Source organism: Chelonoidis abingdonii, chromosome 5 (genome assembly GCF_003597395.2).
Source record: "Chelonoidis abingdonii isolate Lonesome George chromosome 5, CheloAbing_2.0, whole genome shotgun sequence".
Classification (NCBI taxonomy): Eukaryota; Metazoa; Chordata; order Testudines; family Testudinidae; genus Chelonoidis; species Chelonoidis abingdonii.
In genome coordinates, this window is record NC_133773.1 from 88,999,076 (window position 1) to 89,019,445 (window position 20,370).

At 39.9% G+C, this 20,370-nt stretch overlaps 1 protein-coding gene across 2 annotated transcripts in view; it reads right to left on the reverse strand.

Moving 5' to 3' along the window:
- TUSC3 (tumor suppressor candidate 3) overlaps positions 1-20,370 on the reverse strand; it is a 308,021-nt gene that overhangs the window by 153,110 nt on the left and 134,541 nt on the right. For both annotated transcript variants that reach the window (XM_075066435.1, XM_075066436.1), the window contains exon 5: positions 19,897-20,037. In XM_075066435.1, coding sequence (XP_074922536.1) covers positions 19,897-20,037 — 141 coding nt within the window. The remainder of the gene's footprint in view (positions 1-19,896; positions 20,038-20,370) is intronic.

The following is a 20,370-nucleotide window of genomic DNA, read 5'->3' on the forward strand; positions in this document are numbered from 1 at the left end:
GCCTTTTTATACTAGGTTACAAATCTTTACCGTGCAAACTCTCCGTCAGTCCATACATTTCTTGAATTCCTTTATGTAGATAAGTTGGATCTGTTATGCATTTCTTTGCTCCCTAGTGTATTTGCCCTACGTGTCAATCGTAAGGAGAGGCGGTTAACATACCTGCAAAAGATTAACTGGAAATGATACTGGGATTATAAGCAGAGAGGATTGCCATAATCAAAGAGTTAGCAAATTCCCTTTTGCTCTACAGTCCCCCCGTAAAAGCGTTTTTGAGAGCTTCAACCCCCCAGTCCTTTAGTTTTTATTGGCTGATACAGTGCGCATCATTCGTTGATATACATTTGATTAGCCATACGTTATAAAAATAGTGCCACTAAACACGGGAGCAAAGGCAGCTAGGAGTTAATAGGGTTACAATAAAAAATATAGCAAAGAGGAAACCTCCTTACTTGTAGCCAACCTATTGTGGTAACCAGGAGGTAAACCAGTTCTGTGTTCCACCCGCCCCATGTTTGGACGTTCTGAGCCAGTAAGGTGTGTCTTCTTCCTTTGGCACTAGCCAAGAAAGAAGCACCCGTTCAGCTGACCGAGAATAAAAGTTTGGTACCCGTCTTCCTGTCTTCCGTGCCTCCTTGGGGTAATTGAGTAGCTCCAGGGGGAAACGAGCCTATTTGGCTAAAGAAGGGCTCACTGTAAATTTCTTACTCCTCTTAGGCCTAGTGTACATTAAAAAATATCAGTATAACTATATTGCTCAGGGGTATGGAAAATTCAGCCTTTATTTATAGGCTATCTGGAGCATTCTCAGGAAGGCTCACCTGGTGGGGATAAGCTTCTTCTAATGCCTACTGTTTTTTCCTAATGGCCCATTACCCTCAATAGTCCTTTATAACCAGCCATCTAGGCTGGAAGCATTTTGCCTAGTGGGTGTCACACTGAAATACAGATAAGAAATACATAGTCAATATTTATAACGTCAGATACAAAAATGATATATGCATTCACACAGAATAATCATTCAGCAAATCATAACTTTCCAATGACACCTTAGATGATCCATCTTGTGTAAAATGCATTATAATTATACCACAATCATATCATAATATTACTATGACAAATATGGGGTGTAGTGTCACATACCGACCTAACCTCAAGTGGTGATAGTGCTATAACAATGGGAGTGCTTCTCCTGTCAACATAGCTGCCGTCTCTCAGGTAGACGGAGAACCTACACTGACAGAAGCAGCTCTATCATCAGCCTAGTACTACCAGTAGCACTGCTGCAATACTATAGTGCTGTAAGTGTGCACAAGCCCTTAGAAAAATATACAAGTTTTCTTCAAGTCACCTCAGTACAACCTAGTACAACAGATTTCAGGCCAATGCTTAGCACACAACTTTGATTCCAGGTTTATGGAATGCCATGGAAAGAGTTGCCACCACAAATGTTCCTGAAAGAAAGCTCCATCCCTATTTTCAGAAATAATTAGATACATCTCCTATGGAACTCTGATTAACATACCTGTGACAAAGAACTATGATGGAGTCTATAGAAAAACAAAATTCCCTATAGGAAGGGACTTGTGAAGTTACGCTTGGAATCTAAGAAAAATGTAATGTGCATTACTTCTTGCAGAAGGCAATGCTTCAGAATCTGTAGAATAAAAGTCATTGTCATATCAGTAATCACTGATGCTATATAAAAAGAGAAAAAGAAGATAGTGCAGAATTGCTCCTTGGATTAACAAGAAAACAGCAAAGTCTAAACATGTCTCCTATGTTCTCAGCATGGACATTCCGCACATGACCTAAGTATGCATAGCTTGGCTGAATGACAATGATTAAATAAGGGGACATAACATTCTACAAGAATTAAAGCAAGAAGCTCATCAAAGAATTAGACCCTCACTCCGTCACTGACTTCATCAGTGCTACTCACAGTACTTAAAGTTAAAAACATGCAGGATCAGGCCCTTATTAAAATATAAGACTGGTTCAGGAGAGTGTAACAGAACATAATACACTTTAAAAAATGTTTAGCCAAAATAAATAAGAGCCACATTTTTGCTAATAATCTTAGCTATGTGAAGGGCTTTTTCAAATATTTTATCAAATTGTAGATATAAATGTATATCAAGCCAAAGTTTATTGCTATTAATTAAGTCCTAACACGGCTTCATCCAGTTTCTAGTGCTCAGCACCTCTCTGTATCAGATGTTGAAGTCAGGGGGCTACTATGTTTCTATTGCTGAAGAAAGAAAATCAACAGTTATTTTCATGTCCTGCTAATGCATGCTGCCAAGGGATTTCTATTGCGATTCCTCTGAGTCATGCAGGAGCTAGCAAATGTTTTTAAGACATGAAGATAACAAGGAAGTTGAGATTGAGGATAAGAACACAAAAGGGGGGTGAGAAAGACATTGGAGGACAATATAATTTAATTTATATAGAGTAAAATATTTTTTATATTTTAAATTTTTCTGAACAAATCTCTCAACTGAAAGCTAAACCACAGATCTCTAGTCCTTGTTAACTGTTATAGAAATACAGAAATATACCTCCTCACAATGTAGTAATTTCCAACACAAAGAAGTCCATAAGATAATTTTTTCTTCAAATGTAGACCAACTTATTCGCAATAACTGAACTAAAATTTATTAAATGAGGAAATATTAATAAAATGATGGTTCACCCAAATGGCCCCTCTCAATAATGAAATTTACATTTCAATGTACTATGCTCTGGATTATCCATTCCCATGGCCGGCCTCCTAGCCTGCTCACTCTTCCCTGGTATACCTGGTCTCCACTCACTCCCTCAGTGTGTATCCAGGCCTTTACAATGCCTTCTATTGGGTCCAAATGAGGAAGAAGGTGGTGCATGCAGGAAGGAGAAGAGCCACTCAAGGGATATCCACTCCCTGAACAGATTCCAATGGAAGAATGTGCATGTTTTGTTTCTTTCTAGCTGTTTTATTTCCAATTAAAATTAAAATTTATTCTTTCTTAATAAAAACCAAGTTGACACAATATTGGTTTAATTTAAGAGTTGAATGATTCAAAATGTTTCTTTGTTACCCAGCAAAGGCTGAATCTGACAAATAACGAGGCAAGATGATCCAGAATCTGGTGCAGACTATGTAAAGTCTCACTTTACAGACCATTTCTAGTGAAAATGGATGCATAGCCTACAAATATAAATCTTGGCAAAAGCATTATTGGGGGGTCAAAGCCAGACTTTTGAAATAATTAAATCTTGTGGCCTTGACTTATGTACACAAAAATGAGGCAGCATTGGGCTATTATACAACATCAGAAACAACACAATAAGGGTCATGAATCTCAGGAGAACAATGTATAGCAGAATACTGTACATGCCTACCATGTCTTCTTTCTGTATAGATTAAAATATCACTTTTCCTTCACTTTTTTTTCACCAAGCAGGGAACTTTGGCTAACACAGGCAAGCCATGGCAACTTAAAATTTGACTCCAATGTTAGAATGTCTAGAATATTTTACAACACCCAGGATGCTTAATGTGCTTATCCTATTGAATAAGTAATTTTAATCATTCATGTATAAATCTGAAGCAATGAGTGAAAAATCTGATAAACATAAATGTAAGCATAAAATGGTTTCACTGTGAAACTGTATCATGGAAATTTGAGATGGAAAAGCCATCTAGTCCCTTATCAATATAGCTTTGTTTTCTACAGCATATTTTTTAGGGCTTTTTGTCTAGTCTAGGTTTAAATGTCCCAAAGACAGGGCTTCCACCCTTCCCTTAACTGACCATTCAATACGCCTATGGATCTCTCTTTCAGTAATTTTTTCCTTGATATTCAGGCTCATTTTTCCCTTTATATTCATGCCATTACTGCCACAACCCATGTGTCACTAAATTCTTTTTATCATTGGCATTTATATGCTTCAAACTTTGTAAAATATACAAACAGAATACTACATTCCAAGCACACTTGTATAATATTTATAAATATTATACGTTTATATTTGATACTTCTGATTATGCAGCTCCAAATCACATTGGCCTCTTTGTTTCTATATGGCTGTACAATTTGCAGATAGGATTTTCAAATACACCTACGGGTTTATCTAATTTACTCTCCACTATCATTCATAGGTCTGTGCCAGAATTATAGCTTTCCAGGTTTCTCCCTCCCACTGAATAACACAGTAATTTGTGAATTGTCTTACATATTTATATTTGCATTCTCGTCCATCTGTGGAACAATCTGTATGCAAAATGTCTGCCTCCTGTGCATCTTAGGAGCTCTGTCAAAATAGAACCAGGACAGTTTAGCAAGAGTAGAAGTAGATCAGGGTGGGCTGCTTTTCCCTTGAAGACTCTAAGAGCTGGTCAGCTGGGAACATACCTATACTAAGCTCCAGCAGACCCGGGACTCTGCTTTGGCAAACTTTCCCAGCAGTTGCCTTAGGCATAGCCCTGCCCATTTTGGACTCTCAGGAACCTCCTCTCCCCTTGGGAGCTTGGCAGGCTGAGCTAACTTGGTCTGTGATATTGTTGGGGCTGACCACAAGTTACCTTGGGCTGTTGTTACAGCATAGTTCAGGGGGAGCTATAGTGAACTGGCTTTGACAGGCGGGGCTGGCTTGCGGCCACTTGACTGAATAAACAAGTAAAGAGATAAGGAAGGCCAGAGAGTGTTGAGTGTGGGAATAGAGAGCAGCAGTGTTTCCTGCCAGAGCCTGCTTGTGTGTGAATACACGCCCCCACCGCCCCTTAGAAGGAGATGGTGATAAAAATGGCTATGAGGATTGCTTTAGAAAAACAGTTTCACCTTCGGACCTAGGCCTTGTGAGTGTCCAGGAATTCCCCACACTGGAGCAGCACCTGCTACGAGCCCTCAGTGACAAGGCTGGAGGGTCCAGGACTGTTCATAGCCAGGGGAGTGTAAGCATTGATTCTTGCTTGGTTCCTTGCTTGCTTGCTGAAAAGAACGTATTTAGTAATGCATGAAGGCTGGGAAGCTTATTATACTTTGGCAATAAAATCGGTTATACTTGTGCACCTGGTGTGGCTTCATTGAGTGTATCCAAGCCCATCCCCTTTGGCTTGACAGAGGAAGAAGGTCTATAGCAGAAGCAGGCTGTTAGGGATTGTAAGGAAAGTTCTTTTTTCTATTCTCGGCCCTCCCACATATTTTGGGGGTTTTGCCACATAATTTAGGCCTGCTGTGTCACTTTGTACAAGAGGTACTGGCTATGTTTAACAAGTAGCACTGTAAAAAGTACCAACTATCAATGAGGTTATTAAAAACTGCCACAGGCTTGAAAGACCAATTTCTGTGCCTTTTGAAGTTAATTAAAATTCTTGTGTGCTTACACAATACAAAGCAACTCACTAGAGTCCCTAGTAGGTTAAGAACAAACAGAATACTGCAGATACTGGTGCCATCAATAGCACAGGAATAATAAAAAATAATGATGCATACATGAACTTTGAGAAATACAAGTGTTAATAGCATTTGTGTCTATTTTTAAATCAAGGGGTGACTCAGATGCATCAAGGTATTATCTTCTAATTTCTTCTATATTCAATAATTTACAAACTCATTTTACAACTATTCTTTTTTCAGAAAAGCCATCAGTTCTATTCAGCTCAAATTTGCCTCTGTGTCTCATGGAAGCCATAAAAGCTATGCAGTTGCAAGGGCTGTACTCAATTTCTAAGTAGTAGTTAACCACTCATAAGCGGCTGTAGCTGAGGACAGACAGTTCAAGGCCAGAGAGTTGTGGTGCATAAGCAAAGGGTAGCTCATTTACAGTGTATGAGCTCTCTGACCAGCACTTCATAAAGTATGTCTATACTGCAATGTCAGATTGGGCTCACCCTCAGGCTCATAGACTTTAAGGTCAGAAGGGACCATTATGATCATCTAGTCTGACCTCCTGCACAATGCAGGCCACAGAATCTCACCCACCCACTCCTGGAACAAACCTCTAACCTATGTCTGAGTTACTGAAGTCCTCAAATCGTGGATTAAAGACCTCAAGGTGCAGAGAATCCTCCAGCAAGTGACTTGTGCCCCACGCTGCAGAGGAAGGCGAAAAACCTGCAGGGCCTCTGCCAATCTGCCCTGGAGGAAAATTCCTTCCTGACCCCAAATATGGCGATCAGTTAAACCCTGAGCATGTGGGCAAGACTCACCAGCCAGCACCCAGGAAAGAATTCTCTGTAGTAACTCAGATCCCATCCCATCTAACATCCCATCACTAATAATCAAAGATCAATTAATTGCCCAAGTTAGGCTCAAGCCTAACCTCCTTCCATTCACAAATCATCAGCTACCCAGGGTCCCAGAACCCTGCAACATGCAAGGTCTATGTCCAGGTCAGTCCTGATGCAAGGTCGAGCCCTATCACTTTCAGTGTAGACATAGCCTTGCTGATTAGGTCCCTGGGAGTTCTGCAAAAATGTAATCCCACCACACCATGGGCCAAACTTCCTTGGCCCTCGATAGTATCTTGCCCAAATCTGAACCTTCAGAAGTCCAGAAAATGAGATACTAAGCCATGAATTTCTCTAAGCTTAATTACCTAGCTTAGATCCTGTAGTGCTGCCACAAACCAGAAATTCCAGGTGTCTGATATCCACTCTGTCCCCAAAACCTTCCCTGGGGACCCAAGACTCAGATTTCTTGAGTCTTACAACAAAGGGGAATAAAGCATTTCCTTCCCCTAGTTATCTGAAACGAACCCTTCGCCCCCCACAATTCCTGGTGAGTTACAGAACTCAATCCCCTTGAGGCCAAACTGGAAAAAAAATCAAACAGTCTATTTGAAAGTATCTTGTTTCCTGATTGGTCCTCTGGTCAGGTGTTGTTTGTTAACCCTTTCCAGGTGAAAGAGACATTAACCCTGAGCTATCTGTTTATGACACCCTCTCTATACCAAGAATCCTAAATCTACTCTGCTGAAGATGGAAGCAACCACGCTTGGTGTACTGCAGCCACTCAGCGAGCCAGCATTAACCCCTCCATTGTCTTCTGACCACTGAGCTAAAAACACCATCAGAGTCTTCGGTGTTTGCAATGGAAATTGAACAGAAGTAGTCTTTTGCAAATTGTGCTGCTTCATAGTCATGGGAGCACAGCCTAATCTCTGGTGCAAGGCCAGCAAAACTGTGGACTTTGTTAGGAGTAACAGAAATGACTATGCATACTAGCAAATAATGAAGAAGCTGGAAGTTTCTCAAATTTACTGGACCGGTGACCAGTGCAAGGAGCAGATTAAGTGGCTCAAGACTGAGTACCAGAAAATAAGCATAGGGACTGATGTGAGCCGGCAGCAGAGGATTCTGGGTACATACCTAGAGGAGCTGATCTAACCCGCCTCTCCCCCCAAAGGAACAGCACACTGCAGAGCCTGCAACAGACACAGACTGGACAGAAGCCACTTCTGAGCTCGGTAAATTTCTGGCTCCATTTTTATGTTTATAATAGAGCAATGGGAGGGATTTCCACTCTATGAACCAGTGCAAATTCTGAGACTCACCAGCTAGCAGCATGTATCCACTAATGGCAGACTGTATGCCAGCAGCCCGGCGGCACCCACCCCCATCCCCATCCCCACCACATGGAGTTCAAAATGGTGACTGGGACATGAAAATAGTAAACATAATTAAAATGTATTTTTACCAGAAAGACACAGATTTTTGCTAGGGCCATTGCAGTTTCTAAAAATAATAAAACATTGTCATGCCTGTAGATAAGTGCCTTTGTAACCATCTACAGTCTATTGAGCTGCCTGCAAACAGTGAACTCTGTGAGTGTGTTTGCGGAAATATGCTGCGTTCATAAATCTAGTCCATTTCAGTTACAGGTAGTCCATGCAGTCAAGAGGTGACAAAATCATTTGTTCCAAATATGATTATGGTTTGAAATTTTCTCCAGCAATGTGCTGAAGGTGAGGAGGAGGAAGGCTTTGGATTTCAACATGTTTACATGTAGTCATAACAGGTTAAGGCATGTTGAAGCTAACACATCATCCTGTTGATTCCCTCATGAATTCTGACCCAATCCTGGGCTTACAGCTGAGTGCTGATAACTTTTTTTCTGAAGCAGGAACTCCAGATAGGTAGTCATATTTCAGGGAAGGGCATATTTTCATGGGCCACCTTGGCAGCTGACTATACCACACTACTCATAGCTATGCTGTTCAGTCACTATATGTTTGAATTCTTCACTTGCATACCCTGCAGGTTTCCCACCAGCAGCTTGGAGTAACATCTCCCTTTGCCAGTTGGGCACCACAAGCACCGTTATGTCCTCCAAAATGTGGAAGGCCTGAAATCGTACAAAAAGCTTTTATAGCACTGCCACTGACAGAAGTCTCCCCTAGCTCTGCCACCCAAACCTAAGTAGTTTTGCAATCTTCTAAAATAAAAAAATGCAGCTTTGCATTTTTTAACTTACCATTGGGCCTACAATTCTTTCATTGTGATTAACCAGGCTGTGTCCAGGGAGCTTCTGTGCTCTGTCGCATCCTTCTTGCAATATATTAAAGTTCAGTTTGTAAAAGTATCATTTTATGTCCTTGAAATTCCACAATTATTTTTTTCTGAGTTGCTGCAGTAAGCTATTTGAGACAATAACCTGCTGTGTTTTGTCCTGTTCCAGGCCCTTCAACCTTTGCTGGCTGCAGTACCTCCTCAGCTTTGCCCACCCTGAAGCAGAAATCGGCCAATGTAGCTTCATGGACTGTTCCAAGAGGCAATGTTTCCATGATGAATTTATGGTTGAAGTTTTGGAGAGAGCCAAGAAGCAGGTCCAGTACCAAAGCCAGAGGGACAGCATGATGCAAGGCAAGAGGAAAGGCTCAGGTTGGCTGCACAGCATGAGGACAGGGTTTCAGCATGGAGCAGGCATTTGCTTCATAGTTCCAGGAACAGGAATGGTGGATAAGGGAGCAGGACAGAGTTCAGCAGAAATAATGAGTGGCTCATATCACTAATGACTGCACAAGTAACAGCTCCTGCTGCCTCACCCACAACACAGATTGAGTCCCCTGCATGCTACCCTGTGCGGCAGTCCAGAAGCAGCTTGGAAGACTCCATAGCTGGGTGGCCCATGCAATTGGGCCCCATGAATGTCTGGGCAGGGCAGCTTTGCCCCATGCAGCCCTCCATATTGACCTCCCTCCCACAGTACCACATACATGGCAAGTTAGGAAAAGAAGAGAAAGGAGAACAGGCATAGCCGACTGGTGCCTCCCCATACTGAAGTATCACAAGCTAAAGGGAAGGACTCGTGATTTCCCCACAGGTCTCCTCCCTGCCTGCCCCTTTCACTCCCCACCCAGGCCAGCTGCTGGGGGGCACCTAACCCTGCCTGCCTCCCTGACGCATTGACTCTGAGAATAGTTGGCCTGGGGACATGCCACAGTAGGGGGCCTGTGTCTTGTACATGGTTTCGTTGTTTGCACTTTTTCATGCACTTTGGGTTTTTATTTATGTTTTTATTTTCTGTAAGGTTCTGTTGTTACCGGGATTTTGGTGTGGTAATGGCCTGCCCGGGAATGGGTAAATATTGTACTTTTCTAATATGTTTATAAATAAAGTTGTTTTTTTTTATTTAAATCAAGAAAATTTATTTCTCTGACTGCTTCACATCATATGATGTGCATTCAAAATAATAAAGGTAAACACATGATTAGGGACAATTAGGAATTAGTATGCAAAAATTATCCCTCAATATAATTACCTATAAAAATTCATACTTCAATCACTTCCTTAGATCAATCCTTACTGTGAATAACCTCCCAACCCCTATTTCGTAAGTGGCCATGCAATTCTTAAATACATTGCATGGCACTAACCCCCCCCCACACATCCCCAAGCACCCTACTCCTCCACACAATCAATGAGTTCCCATACCCCCCTTGAGGACATTCATAAATGTGCTATTTCCCTTCTTCCATTGAGCCATGCAAGTCCATAATGAAGGAGCACAAAGCATCCCTGTCTCCTGTTGCCTGGGAGCAGTTTGTGGCTGAGTGTACCCATTCAGAGGGCACTCACTGTCATAGCTCCATTCAGGGGGAAATGGTTCACCTCTGGCTTCACAAACACTGCAAAGAGCACAGCAAGCCATAGTGATGCAGACAGCACTGATGACACTGGCATCCAAATAGGTCTGTAAACATCTTAAATGGGAATTCAATCTGCCAAAAGCACATTCAACAACTATTCTGCACCTGCTGAGAGTGTAATTAAACCATCTTTTGCCAGGGCCTCTAAAATCAGGGTATGGTTTTAAAACCAAGGCAAAAGGGGGAATAATGGCGTGGTCAGTAACTCCATTTATGATAATGTAATTTGGTGGGAACAGTGTCCCAGCTTGTCCATGTATGTAGACTCCTGATCAGTGAAAAACCCTGGCATTAAGCACTTTTCCAGTGCAACCTATGGAGATGTTCATAAATTACACCCTGTGGTTCTCAAGGGCCTGCATAACAATGGAATAGCACTCTTGCAGTTTCTGCGCTCCTTGAGGAGGGCAAACTATGGGCACACAAGTCCCATCAATGGCCCCAGAGCAGTTTGGAAACCTCATTCTCTCAAAGCCGGCAATTACTTCAGGCATGTCTTTTATGCCTGCCACTTGGGGTAAACCACACACCTAATTGCCTCAGAAACCTCCACAACCAGTTTTACCCACAGTTGACTTTCCAACACCAAAGTGATCTGCAACAGCTTGCATTCGGCTATAGCATGGCTTCTGGACTGGCAGAGATGGCCTCATGCATGTGTCTTTGTGCTAATGGGTCAGGACAAGCTGCTCACAAATCTCCAGAAATGTAGCTTTCTTCATGCAAAAGTTCTAGACCCACTGTTGGTCATCCCAGGTCTGCGTGATGATATGATCCCACCAGTCTATGCTTGTGGCTCTGCTCCAGAAGCATGGTATACACAGGGGCCATCGGAGACTGTACCAAGTATATTGAGAAGCATCAGCCAGTTTCAGCATTCCTCTTCCTCTGCCTTCTCCTCCTCCTGCTCCCTCATAAGTTGTGTCAGGTGCCTCTGGTGGATCAGAAAATGCTGCTGAAATGTTCATCAGCGTTTCACAGAAGCTCTGCCCATTTCCTGACACAGGAATGAACACACAAGCAAGATAAATTCTTCAGAAAGTGACTCCCTGTTTCTGGCTCTGGTAGCTGTCATTGACCAAAAATGACTGCCCGGCAGAATGTGTTGGTAGGCTGTTCAAGCTTGCTGTAATGTGCAGGGTGGACAGTCTGGTTTTCCCACAGTGCACCATGGTCAAAGGGCTAGAATGAATACATTTCAGGTGGATGCTAGGGAGTCTGGGATATGGTTGGTTTGACTCAGCTCTAAGTATTGCAGTGGGGATGCCAGAGTCCCAGGTTCAAGTTCAGGTTAGAAAATTCTTAACTTAGGGTTAACACTCAGTGTAAACACGCAAGCCCTGGGTTTTCTAACCCAAGGTAAGTTGACTCAAGTTTCACTGACCAATGGCTTACATTGCACTGTAGACAACCTTAGTGGCTCTGAAAGCCCTTGTGTGTGCCAGGCAATGTTTTATTTTTTTGCCATTTGCTGGTTGTCACTGGAATTACTAATTTCTGTGTTGTTGTTTCCCCCTTCTCCCCTAACTGAAATGTTAAAAAAAAATCCTACTTATTTGTCACTCTCAAATTAAAACAAAAAGATCTGGGAAACAAAAGCAAAACATGGAGAGGTTGTAAGTGTATACAGTTATTATAGAACAAATCAATCAAATAAAATCTAATTGAGACTTCTGATGATAAGCCACTCAACTTCTACTGAGTCAGAACCTGCAAACTATGTGCTAACAAACAAAATAAGACTTTTATAATTATGTTCTACTGTTATTCTAAAATGATCGTGCTTCTCAAATTATTAAGAAAAGAAGATTTTAGGTCAAATTCTGCTCCAATACACAAAGTGAAAATCCAAATGACCTTTGTAAGTGACAACAGAACATCCCTATATCCTTCCATTATGAAGGATAATACAGCACAGATGTAAATCAAAAATATGTATTTTTTCCTCTCTTTAGTTTTATACACAGCTGATTCTGGATAAGTCTGACTGGCAAAGTCAGCATCTTAGGACTACCTTCCTACTTACTGTAAGAAACCATACAAACCAGGAGATCACTTTCACACATCCAACCCCCTCCAGAGTAAGTTAAGAAAAAAAGTTTAACTCCTTTAATGCAATTTTTCACACTGGAAAGATCTGATTCAATAATTTTAAAGTCTGTGTAGTATAAAAATGGCTTCAAGGAAGGATATGGCTTAGTGTGAAGAATAATTTAAATGTTCTTAAAAAAAAGCCTCACACACATCACAACAAAAGTCCCAACAAATAACAAATTCACGTCTCCTTTTTGAAGATCCTACTGGACCTTGGAGTAGGCATTTGCAAAAGGCAGTATGAAAAACTGTTAACTATATTTTTTTGATTTAAGCAGAGTTGCAAAAACTACTGTTTGAAATTAGCTCCGTTCCCTCTTCAGCTCTGCATCAGATTCAAAAAGGGCTGTCAATGGTGACCAGGCATAACTGCCAAATTTCCCATCTCAAGTGAGAGCCTTCTGCAGATGTTTTATCTGTTGCCAGGTTGCCCCAAATAAATTAGCTTTTAAATGTCCTAAAGAGAAAAATGTGCACAAGACAGACTACTTCTGAAAATGTTTACTAATTATTTATATGCTTCATAACTGCTTCTGCACTTTTGTAAGGGACAATTTAGGCATGACGCAACACACTTATCTAGACACTGTCTATTGCCATCTTAACATTCCCTTTTCAAGGCCTTTTATGAAAATGTAGTTGACTGTTTTAATATTTATTAAGCACCAAATAAAAATACCAAAATGCATAACTACAATGCACTTTAAGATGTATATACATCATTAATATTTATATAGTGCCTAAAGTGTGCTAAGCATTTATAAAACATAGACAAGAACTTGTATCTGCCCTAGAGAGCTTGCAACCCAAGGTCCTAATCCTGCAAAAGGATCTGCTAATGTAAAAATATTTGTTCATGTGGAGTTCTACTGAAGTCAAAGGGATCCCAGGCAATTGTTTGGATCAGTCCTGGAAGATCCCATTGCAGGATGAAGATTTATGTTTAGATACAGCATAGAACAAAACCAAACCAGTAAAAAAGTAATTTGGATGGGATAAGGAAGAAGAGACTGAGCTATCACCTCAATCATTTTTGTCTTCATCAATGTGTTAGCTACACATGCAAAACTGATTGTCATTAGATACAGTATTAGCAGTATGTATTAGCCAGCTATATGCTGTTGTATGTTGTTGTTTATGTAGTCACTAACCACTTTGCTTATATGTACGTAATTACATACTCAGTTTGACAAAATTCACTCACCAGGGCAAGTCATAAGCCATCATAGCTTTTTATATTTGTCTATCAAAATATGATTAAGAAAAATAAAATGTACAGTTCTTATGATTGCAAAGATTACTTTCTAAGGCTGCTGTAAAGGGGGGGAGAAGAGGGCCCCCTTACTCTTTTTCCCCCCTCAAGCCTCTCCTACAAGGACTATGGGGAGGAGAGTGGTCTCTAGTACTCTCTCACATTCCTGGTATCCATCATTGGTCTTCATCTTCTGTGAATATATCCAATATTTGACTCTGCTACTGATCATAGTGTTGCCAAGCAGCAGCTGGATAAAATTAATCAGATTCTTTTCAGATTCACGCCTGCCAAAAGGGTTAGGAATATCACTAGTACAATTTAGAAAAATCTTGTTAAATTCACTCTATTACTGCTTAGCAAAGCTATCAATGGAAGGAGAATCATGGTAATTGTCTTTCTACAGACTCAGGAAGATATTATTGCAACGTTTGCCTTTTCACATTTGGATTTGATCATGTCTCATGGGACTGAAATGACAAAAGGCCTTAGGGTTAAGGACACTAGGAATCTATCTATGATATAATTTATAATCATGTGAGTGAAGACGACTAAATCAGGATCAGAAATTTAAGTGTAGATAATCACTAGTAGGATTACCATGTAACCATTTCAAGAAAAAAAAATCTTTAGACTTTTAAACTTCCTTAATCTTGCACATTCTCTAAGAAAACCCAGGTTAAAAAAATGGAGTTTGTTTATGTCTTGAAATACTAGCTTTCCATGGTACTGGACTAATTCTCTGTTTCAACTATAGGTTTTCAGCCATAATGACACAATAACTGCAGAATTATGGAGTAAAACAAAACAAAAAGTCAAGCTGGTGATGTGTGTGTAGAGAACACTGGAACAGGAAATTAGAATAAAAAAGATCACTGATTCCAGAAAAAGACTGTCTGACACTGTAAATTTAATATGGAAGCTGTCAAGCTGTCCTGCAGTGGCTCAAGAGCGTGAGTACCAACCTCAGGGCAGACTATTAAGAAGCAGGGTACAAACCTCAAATTGGTTGTTAGTTTTATATTTATATTTCACCAACCAAATACCAAGTGTAAACTCCTCAGGCACTATAACAACCTTAACATGGAGTCACAAGACAGCCCTCCAGGGTACTCCTATCTGTCTTGCCACTCAGGTAAGCATACCTTTGTGACAGATGGTCCCTTACACCATAAATCACAACAATATTGAGGTTACTTCCAGTCCCAAAAGACCAGTCACTTATCCAGGTCAATTGCACTTTAGATCTCAGACCAAAGACAATACTTGTAGCCAATCAAGTAGGAAAGGGAATCAAGAGAGATAGTCACAAGGTTAAAGCAGGTAAACATATATACACAAATGAGTTACAATCTTAAGTTTCAAAAGCTAATTGTAGCTTCTATAATAAGCAAACACTATATGGTCTTCAGGGTTAAACCACCTAAGCAACTGAGGATCCCCTGCTTATGCTTAAAAACCTTGCATCCCCCCCCACCTCTAATTTCAAGCAGCAAGATTTCTTGTTAGGGGTTTTTATTCCCTCCCCACCTCTCATCCCCACCCCTATGTGCTCTCAGCAGTGAATTCTGCTGATGGGAGGAATTCTCTTGTGTGACTTCTCTTCATGGGGGAGGGGGTGCAAGGGGAAGAGCCAAGCAACAAAGTATTTTATTCTCTTCAATGTTTCAAAATAGTTTGTCTAGTTTGATGGGCCATCCTCATTGGCCAGGACATAAAACCTTCTGTTGAAGACCAACTCTTTACACTAGTTAATATCTTTCTCCGGTCTAGTGATTTACACAGTCATAGAGGCTTACAATACAAATGCTTAAATATTACCTTACAATGTGGAACACAGATTTTATAAGTGAGATTAATACATGCAGCAACTCAAAGCATCCCAAAAAGTTTAAACACTAAACACATTCTTACAATTCTAATTCCTGCTCTACCAATACATGTGAGCCAGACTGATTCCAGCTATGTAGTTGTCCATGTTCATTTGAGACATGAGAATCTTGGCATGAGCTGGTGCCTTGTCTGCCAGTATCACAGATGCATTTTGTCCATTCAAAAGATTGCATATCCTTATGGTTCAAGTTCTAAACCAAAAAATATTTATTGCGTATTGCTGTCTTGTAAAACTTTCTGCCACAATGTGAATTAGAATCTACTTTTTAAACACCTATTTTTGTTGTGTTGTTACAGTAGGCCAATAACTTAAATAATCCTTGTTGTGGAATTTAATTAGGACTGCGGTAGCAATTAGTTTGAAGTGCTTCAGAAATTTAGGCTCCCTCATTAGTATACCTAAAATAATTATTTTAATAAAAATGGTGGCAATATGGAAATAAAACACATGAAATTAGCACAAAATACAGCACGTCCAATTTTCTTTGGTACAAAAGGTGTTAGAATTGGGGACTGGCACTTTGGATGCCCCTCAGAAGTCAGTTGGAGTTTTGCCATTAACTTCAATGGACCCAGAATTTTACCCCGAGATTCTGTTCCCATTTCAGCCATTATCTCTCTTTACGATGAAGCACAAGGAGTTGCCCCAATTTCAAAACTAGAACCCTTAAGTTACTTCATCCTATTCCTTGCTAAAATATGTGGGGCGAGCTATAATCAATCACTTTTTCCTTTTTAAAAATGTATGTATGAACATATTTATGGTTTTCTGTCCACTGTTGCAATAAAACAGACCTGTCTGGAAAGGGAACTTGCAGTTTCTTATCAGCAACCATAATTCAAGGATGATGCCTCTGTATATTTATACTTCTGGGATTGAGGAATGTGCACTGAGAATTTGATTTAAGATCTTGCTACATCGTCTCTATATAAATGAATGCTACAAGGGTCCTCTAGTAGCCTAGTGTTCCAGAGATGCTGGGCAACTTCAGCTCTCATTTTTGATTGATTCAATGGAAGCTGCTGACGCTTAGTGACTCTGAAAATTAAGCAATAGGCATCTGTCTCTCAAATTTTCCGCCTGTCAATATTTGTGCCATTGTTTTGGCAAGGAAAGAAGTTGGACTGTTTGAAGAGCCATTACCAGCATATTCTACGTATAGTTTTCCATGCTCGATCACTGAGTCATAACTAAAATTGAGATTATAAACTATGTGTGGCAGAGACTGTTTTCTGCCAAGCCTCCCACAGCCTTTTGGGCACTATCAAATTATAAATTAATGAACCATAATAAAGTGTGTGAGGTAAAATAAAATTGTTTGTTAATTTCCTTGATGTCTTAGAATATGGTAATCTAAATCAGCTCACTGGTTCTGCTTGAGTTTTCCCTCTCAAAAGCTACTTTTAATTAAGCATCTAAATTTCTACTCTCTTTCTTATGTTGAAAACAGATTTTTAAAGTAAGGAGTTATTCAGCTATTTATAAACATAATTTTATCCCTTTCCTCATTTATTAATAGATATTTTTTCTTTGGATCACTTTCTCATTCATATAGTTATAAAAACCTTTTTTATTTCCCTTAGAATGAGTAACTTTATAATAAGGCTATCTCCACATTAACTACTGAAGCTTACCACCACTTCCTTTGCATTTTTTTTAAAGTTGTGGCAATACAATAGTAATAATGGCCACTTGAAAGCTTTGTAATATTTTTAGTTAAAATACATCTTTACTAATGCAAGTTAAGAACATAAGAGCTGCAGTATTGAGTCAGACCATGGTTTATCTTGCCCAGTATCCTCCCCATACCAGATATTTAAGGGAAACATACAAAACAGAGCAATTATGGGAGTGATCCACATGTGTCTTCTACTCTTGGTTTATGGTAGCCAGAAATTTAGGATTGCCCTGAGCATGGGTTCTGTCCCTGAGCACCTTGGCTAATAGCCATTGATGGACCTATCCTCCATGAACATATCCAGTTCTTTTTTTAACCCAGTTATATGTTTGGCCATCATTACATCCCACGGCAACGCGTGTTGTGTGAAAAAGTAGTTCCTCTTGTTTGTATTAAGCCTTCTGTCTGTTAATATCATTGGGTGACCCATGGTTTTTGTATTGTGGGAAAGAGGTAGGTAAAAGTCTTCTATTCACTTTTCCACACCATTCACAATGTTATAGCCTTCTATCATATCATCTCTTTCTAAGTTGAACAGTCCTAATATTTTTAGTCTCTCCTTGTATGAAAGCTGTTCCATATCCCTGACCATCTTTGTTGTCCTGCCCTGAACCCTTTCTTGTTCCACTATAACCTCTGAGATGGGGAGACCAGAACTGGACACAATATTCAAAGTGTAGGAGTGCTATAGATTTATATAGTGACATTATATGTATGGATTTAGATAGTGATATTATGTATTGTTAGCATTTTTGACTGCTGCTGTGCATTGAGCTGAAGTTTTTAGAGAACTATCCGTGGTGACTCCAAGTTCTAAATTAGCTATTACCACTCAAGAAAGAGAATCTACCATACATTATATTATAATGAAAGAAAAGAAAGAAAGCAAGAAAGAAAGAATTATTTTTCCCAATGTGCATTACTTTGTACTTATCAATACTGAGTTTCATTTGCCATTGTGCTGCCCAGTCACCCAGTTTTGTGAGATCCCTCTGTAACTCCTCGTTCTCTGCTTTGGATTTAACTATCTTGAATAATTTGGTGTTGTCTGCAAAGTTCATCACTTAATTATTCATTCCCTTTTTCAGCTCATTAATGAATATCTTGAACTGCATCAGTCCCAGAACAGATTTTTTGGGAAACCCACTGATCCCCTCTTCATTGAGAAAACTCACCAATTATTTCTATCTTTTGTTTCCTATCTTTTAATCAGATACTGATCCATGAGAGGATCTTCCCTCTTATCCTATGGCTACTTGGTTTTCTTAAGAGCCTTTGACGTGGGACCTTGCAAAGGCTCTCCGAAAATCCAAGTACACAGCTCAAGTAGATCATCCTTATCCACATGCCTGTTGACTCCTTCAAAATCTAATAGACTGATGAAGTATGACTCTCCTTTACAAAGGTCACATTGACTCTTTCCCAAAAAATAATATTTACCTAGGTGTTTGTTTTTTACTGTAGCGGCCACCAATTTGCCTGGTGCTGAGGTTAGGCTCATTGGCCTGCAGTTGCCAGGATCACCTCTTGAGCTCTTTTTAAAAAGCAGCATTACATTAGCAACCTTCTAGTCATGTGGTACGCAGGCTGATTTCAGTGATGGGTTACATACTACAGCTAGTAGCTCTGCAATTCATATTCAAGTTCCTTTAGAACTCTTAAGTGAATGCCATCTGGTCACTGCAACTTATTAAAGTTTATTGTATCCATTTGTTCTAAAACCTCTTCTGTTGACACATCAATTCAGGACAGTACTTTAGATTTGGTGCCCAAAATGAAATGCTCTAATGTGGGTGTCTCCCCCACATCCTCTGCAGTGAAGACCAATGCAAGTAATTAATTTAGCTTGTCTGTAATGGCTTGCTTTCCTTGGGACCTCCTTTGTCACTAGCGGCCCCGCTGCCTGCTTGACAGGCTTCCTGCTTCTGAAGTACTTTTTTTTTTGGTTAGTTTTTGTTAGGTTTTGTTTTTTTTAAAAAGTTGCTTCTCATTTTCTTTCTTGGCCTGCCTTATTATACTTAATCCGCCAAAGTTTTTGCTCCTTCCTATTTTCTGCATTAGGATTTCACTTCCAAATTTTAAAGGATTCCTTTTTAAGTGGTCTCCATGCTGCTTGCAGGCATTTTACTGTTGTGACTGTTCTTTTTAATTTCTGTCTCACTAGTGTCCGTCCTCATTTTTGTGTCATTTCCCTTTTTGAAGTTAAATGTTACTGTGCTGGGGTTATTTTTGGTGTGTGTTTTACTCCCTCCAAACACACTAAATTTAATTCAATTTTGATCACTATTACCAAACAGTTCATCTATAGTTACATTATGTACAGATCCTGTGCTCCATTTACGACTAAATCACAAATTGCCTCTCTCCCCTTGTGGATTCCAAGAAGCATTCATTTATGGTGTCTAGAAATTTTTCTCTGTACCATGCACTAAGATGACATATATTCAGTTAATATGAGGATAGTTGAAATCACCCATCATCACTGAGTTTTCTGGTTTTGTAGCCTCTCTAACCTCCCTTAACATTTCACCATCATTATCAGGTGATCAGTAGCATATTTCATCACCAACGACACTGGAGCTAATTATTTTTAACTAACGAATTAGTAAATTCTTAGTTTATATACCTCCCAGTTAGCAATGTTTGCCACCCATCAGACTTAGCCAAGCTATTCATATTATCAGTCTATATTCAATATTGTCTCATCCTGACAAACTTATTACTGCAGTACTTTCTAAATTACTATGCAAGTGGCATTTACATCTTGTCATTACATACAAAAATTTGAAACTGCTACAATATTACTGAAATGTTAAGATGTATCAGTATTAAATGTTAGCATACCAGAGCTGCCATTGCCCAGCCAGTCTTGTTGTAGATGAACTCCAAGTTATTTCTTCGCAAGTACAGCAAGCCACCAACAAGTGACACTAAAAGAGCCAGTGCAATAGTGCCAGAATAGTTCGGAGGCCTGAATACCCTAATCTGCGGAGGGGGAGAGAAAACAAAAGTATCAATTATTCTTCTACTTTGTGACAAACAGAAGTGATGCAATATTACACAGAGAGAAAGGAGTAATAACCCAATATCTACTACTGAATGCACAGCATTCTCTATGTTAAGGATGTTCTTGTACAGAGAATAAGTATTGATGAAAGGGAATATTGCTAACACTGTCACACAACTGGGACTCAGTATCTGACAGACTGGGGAGAACCCATCCTCTCTCCTTTTTCCAGGCTCCCCCTTTGCCTCAGATGAGTGGAGGTCAGTAGGGTCTCAATAATTGGATGGATGCAAGCTGGGAAGGAGAAGTGC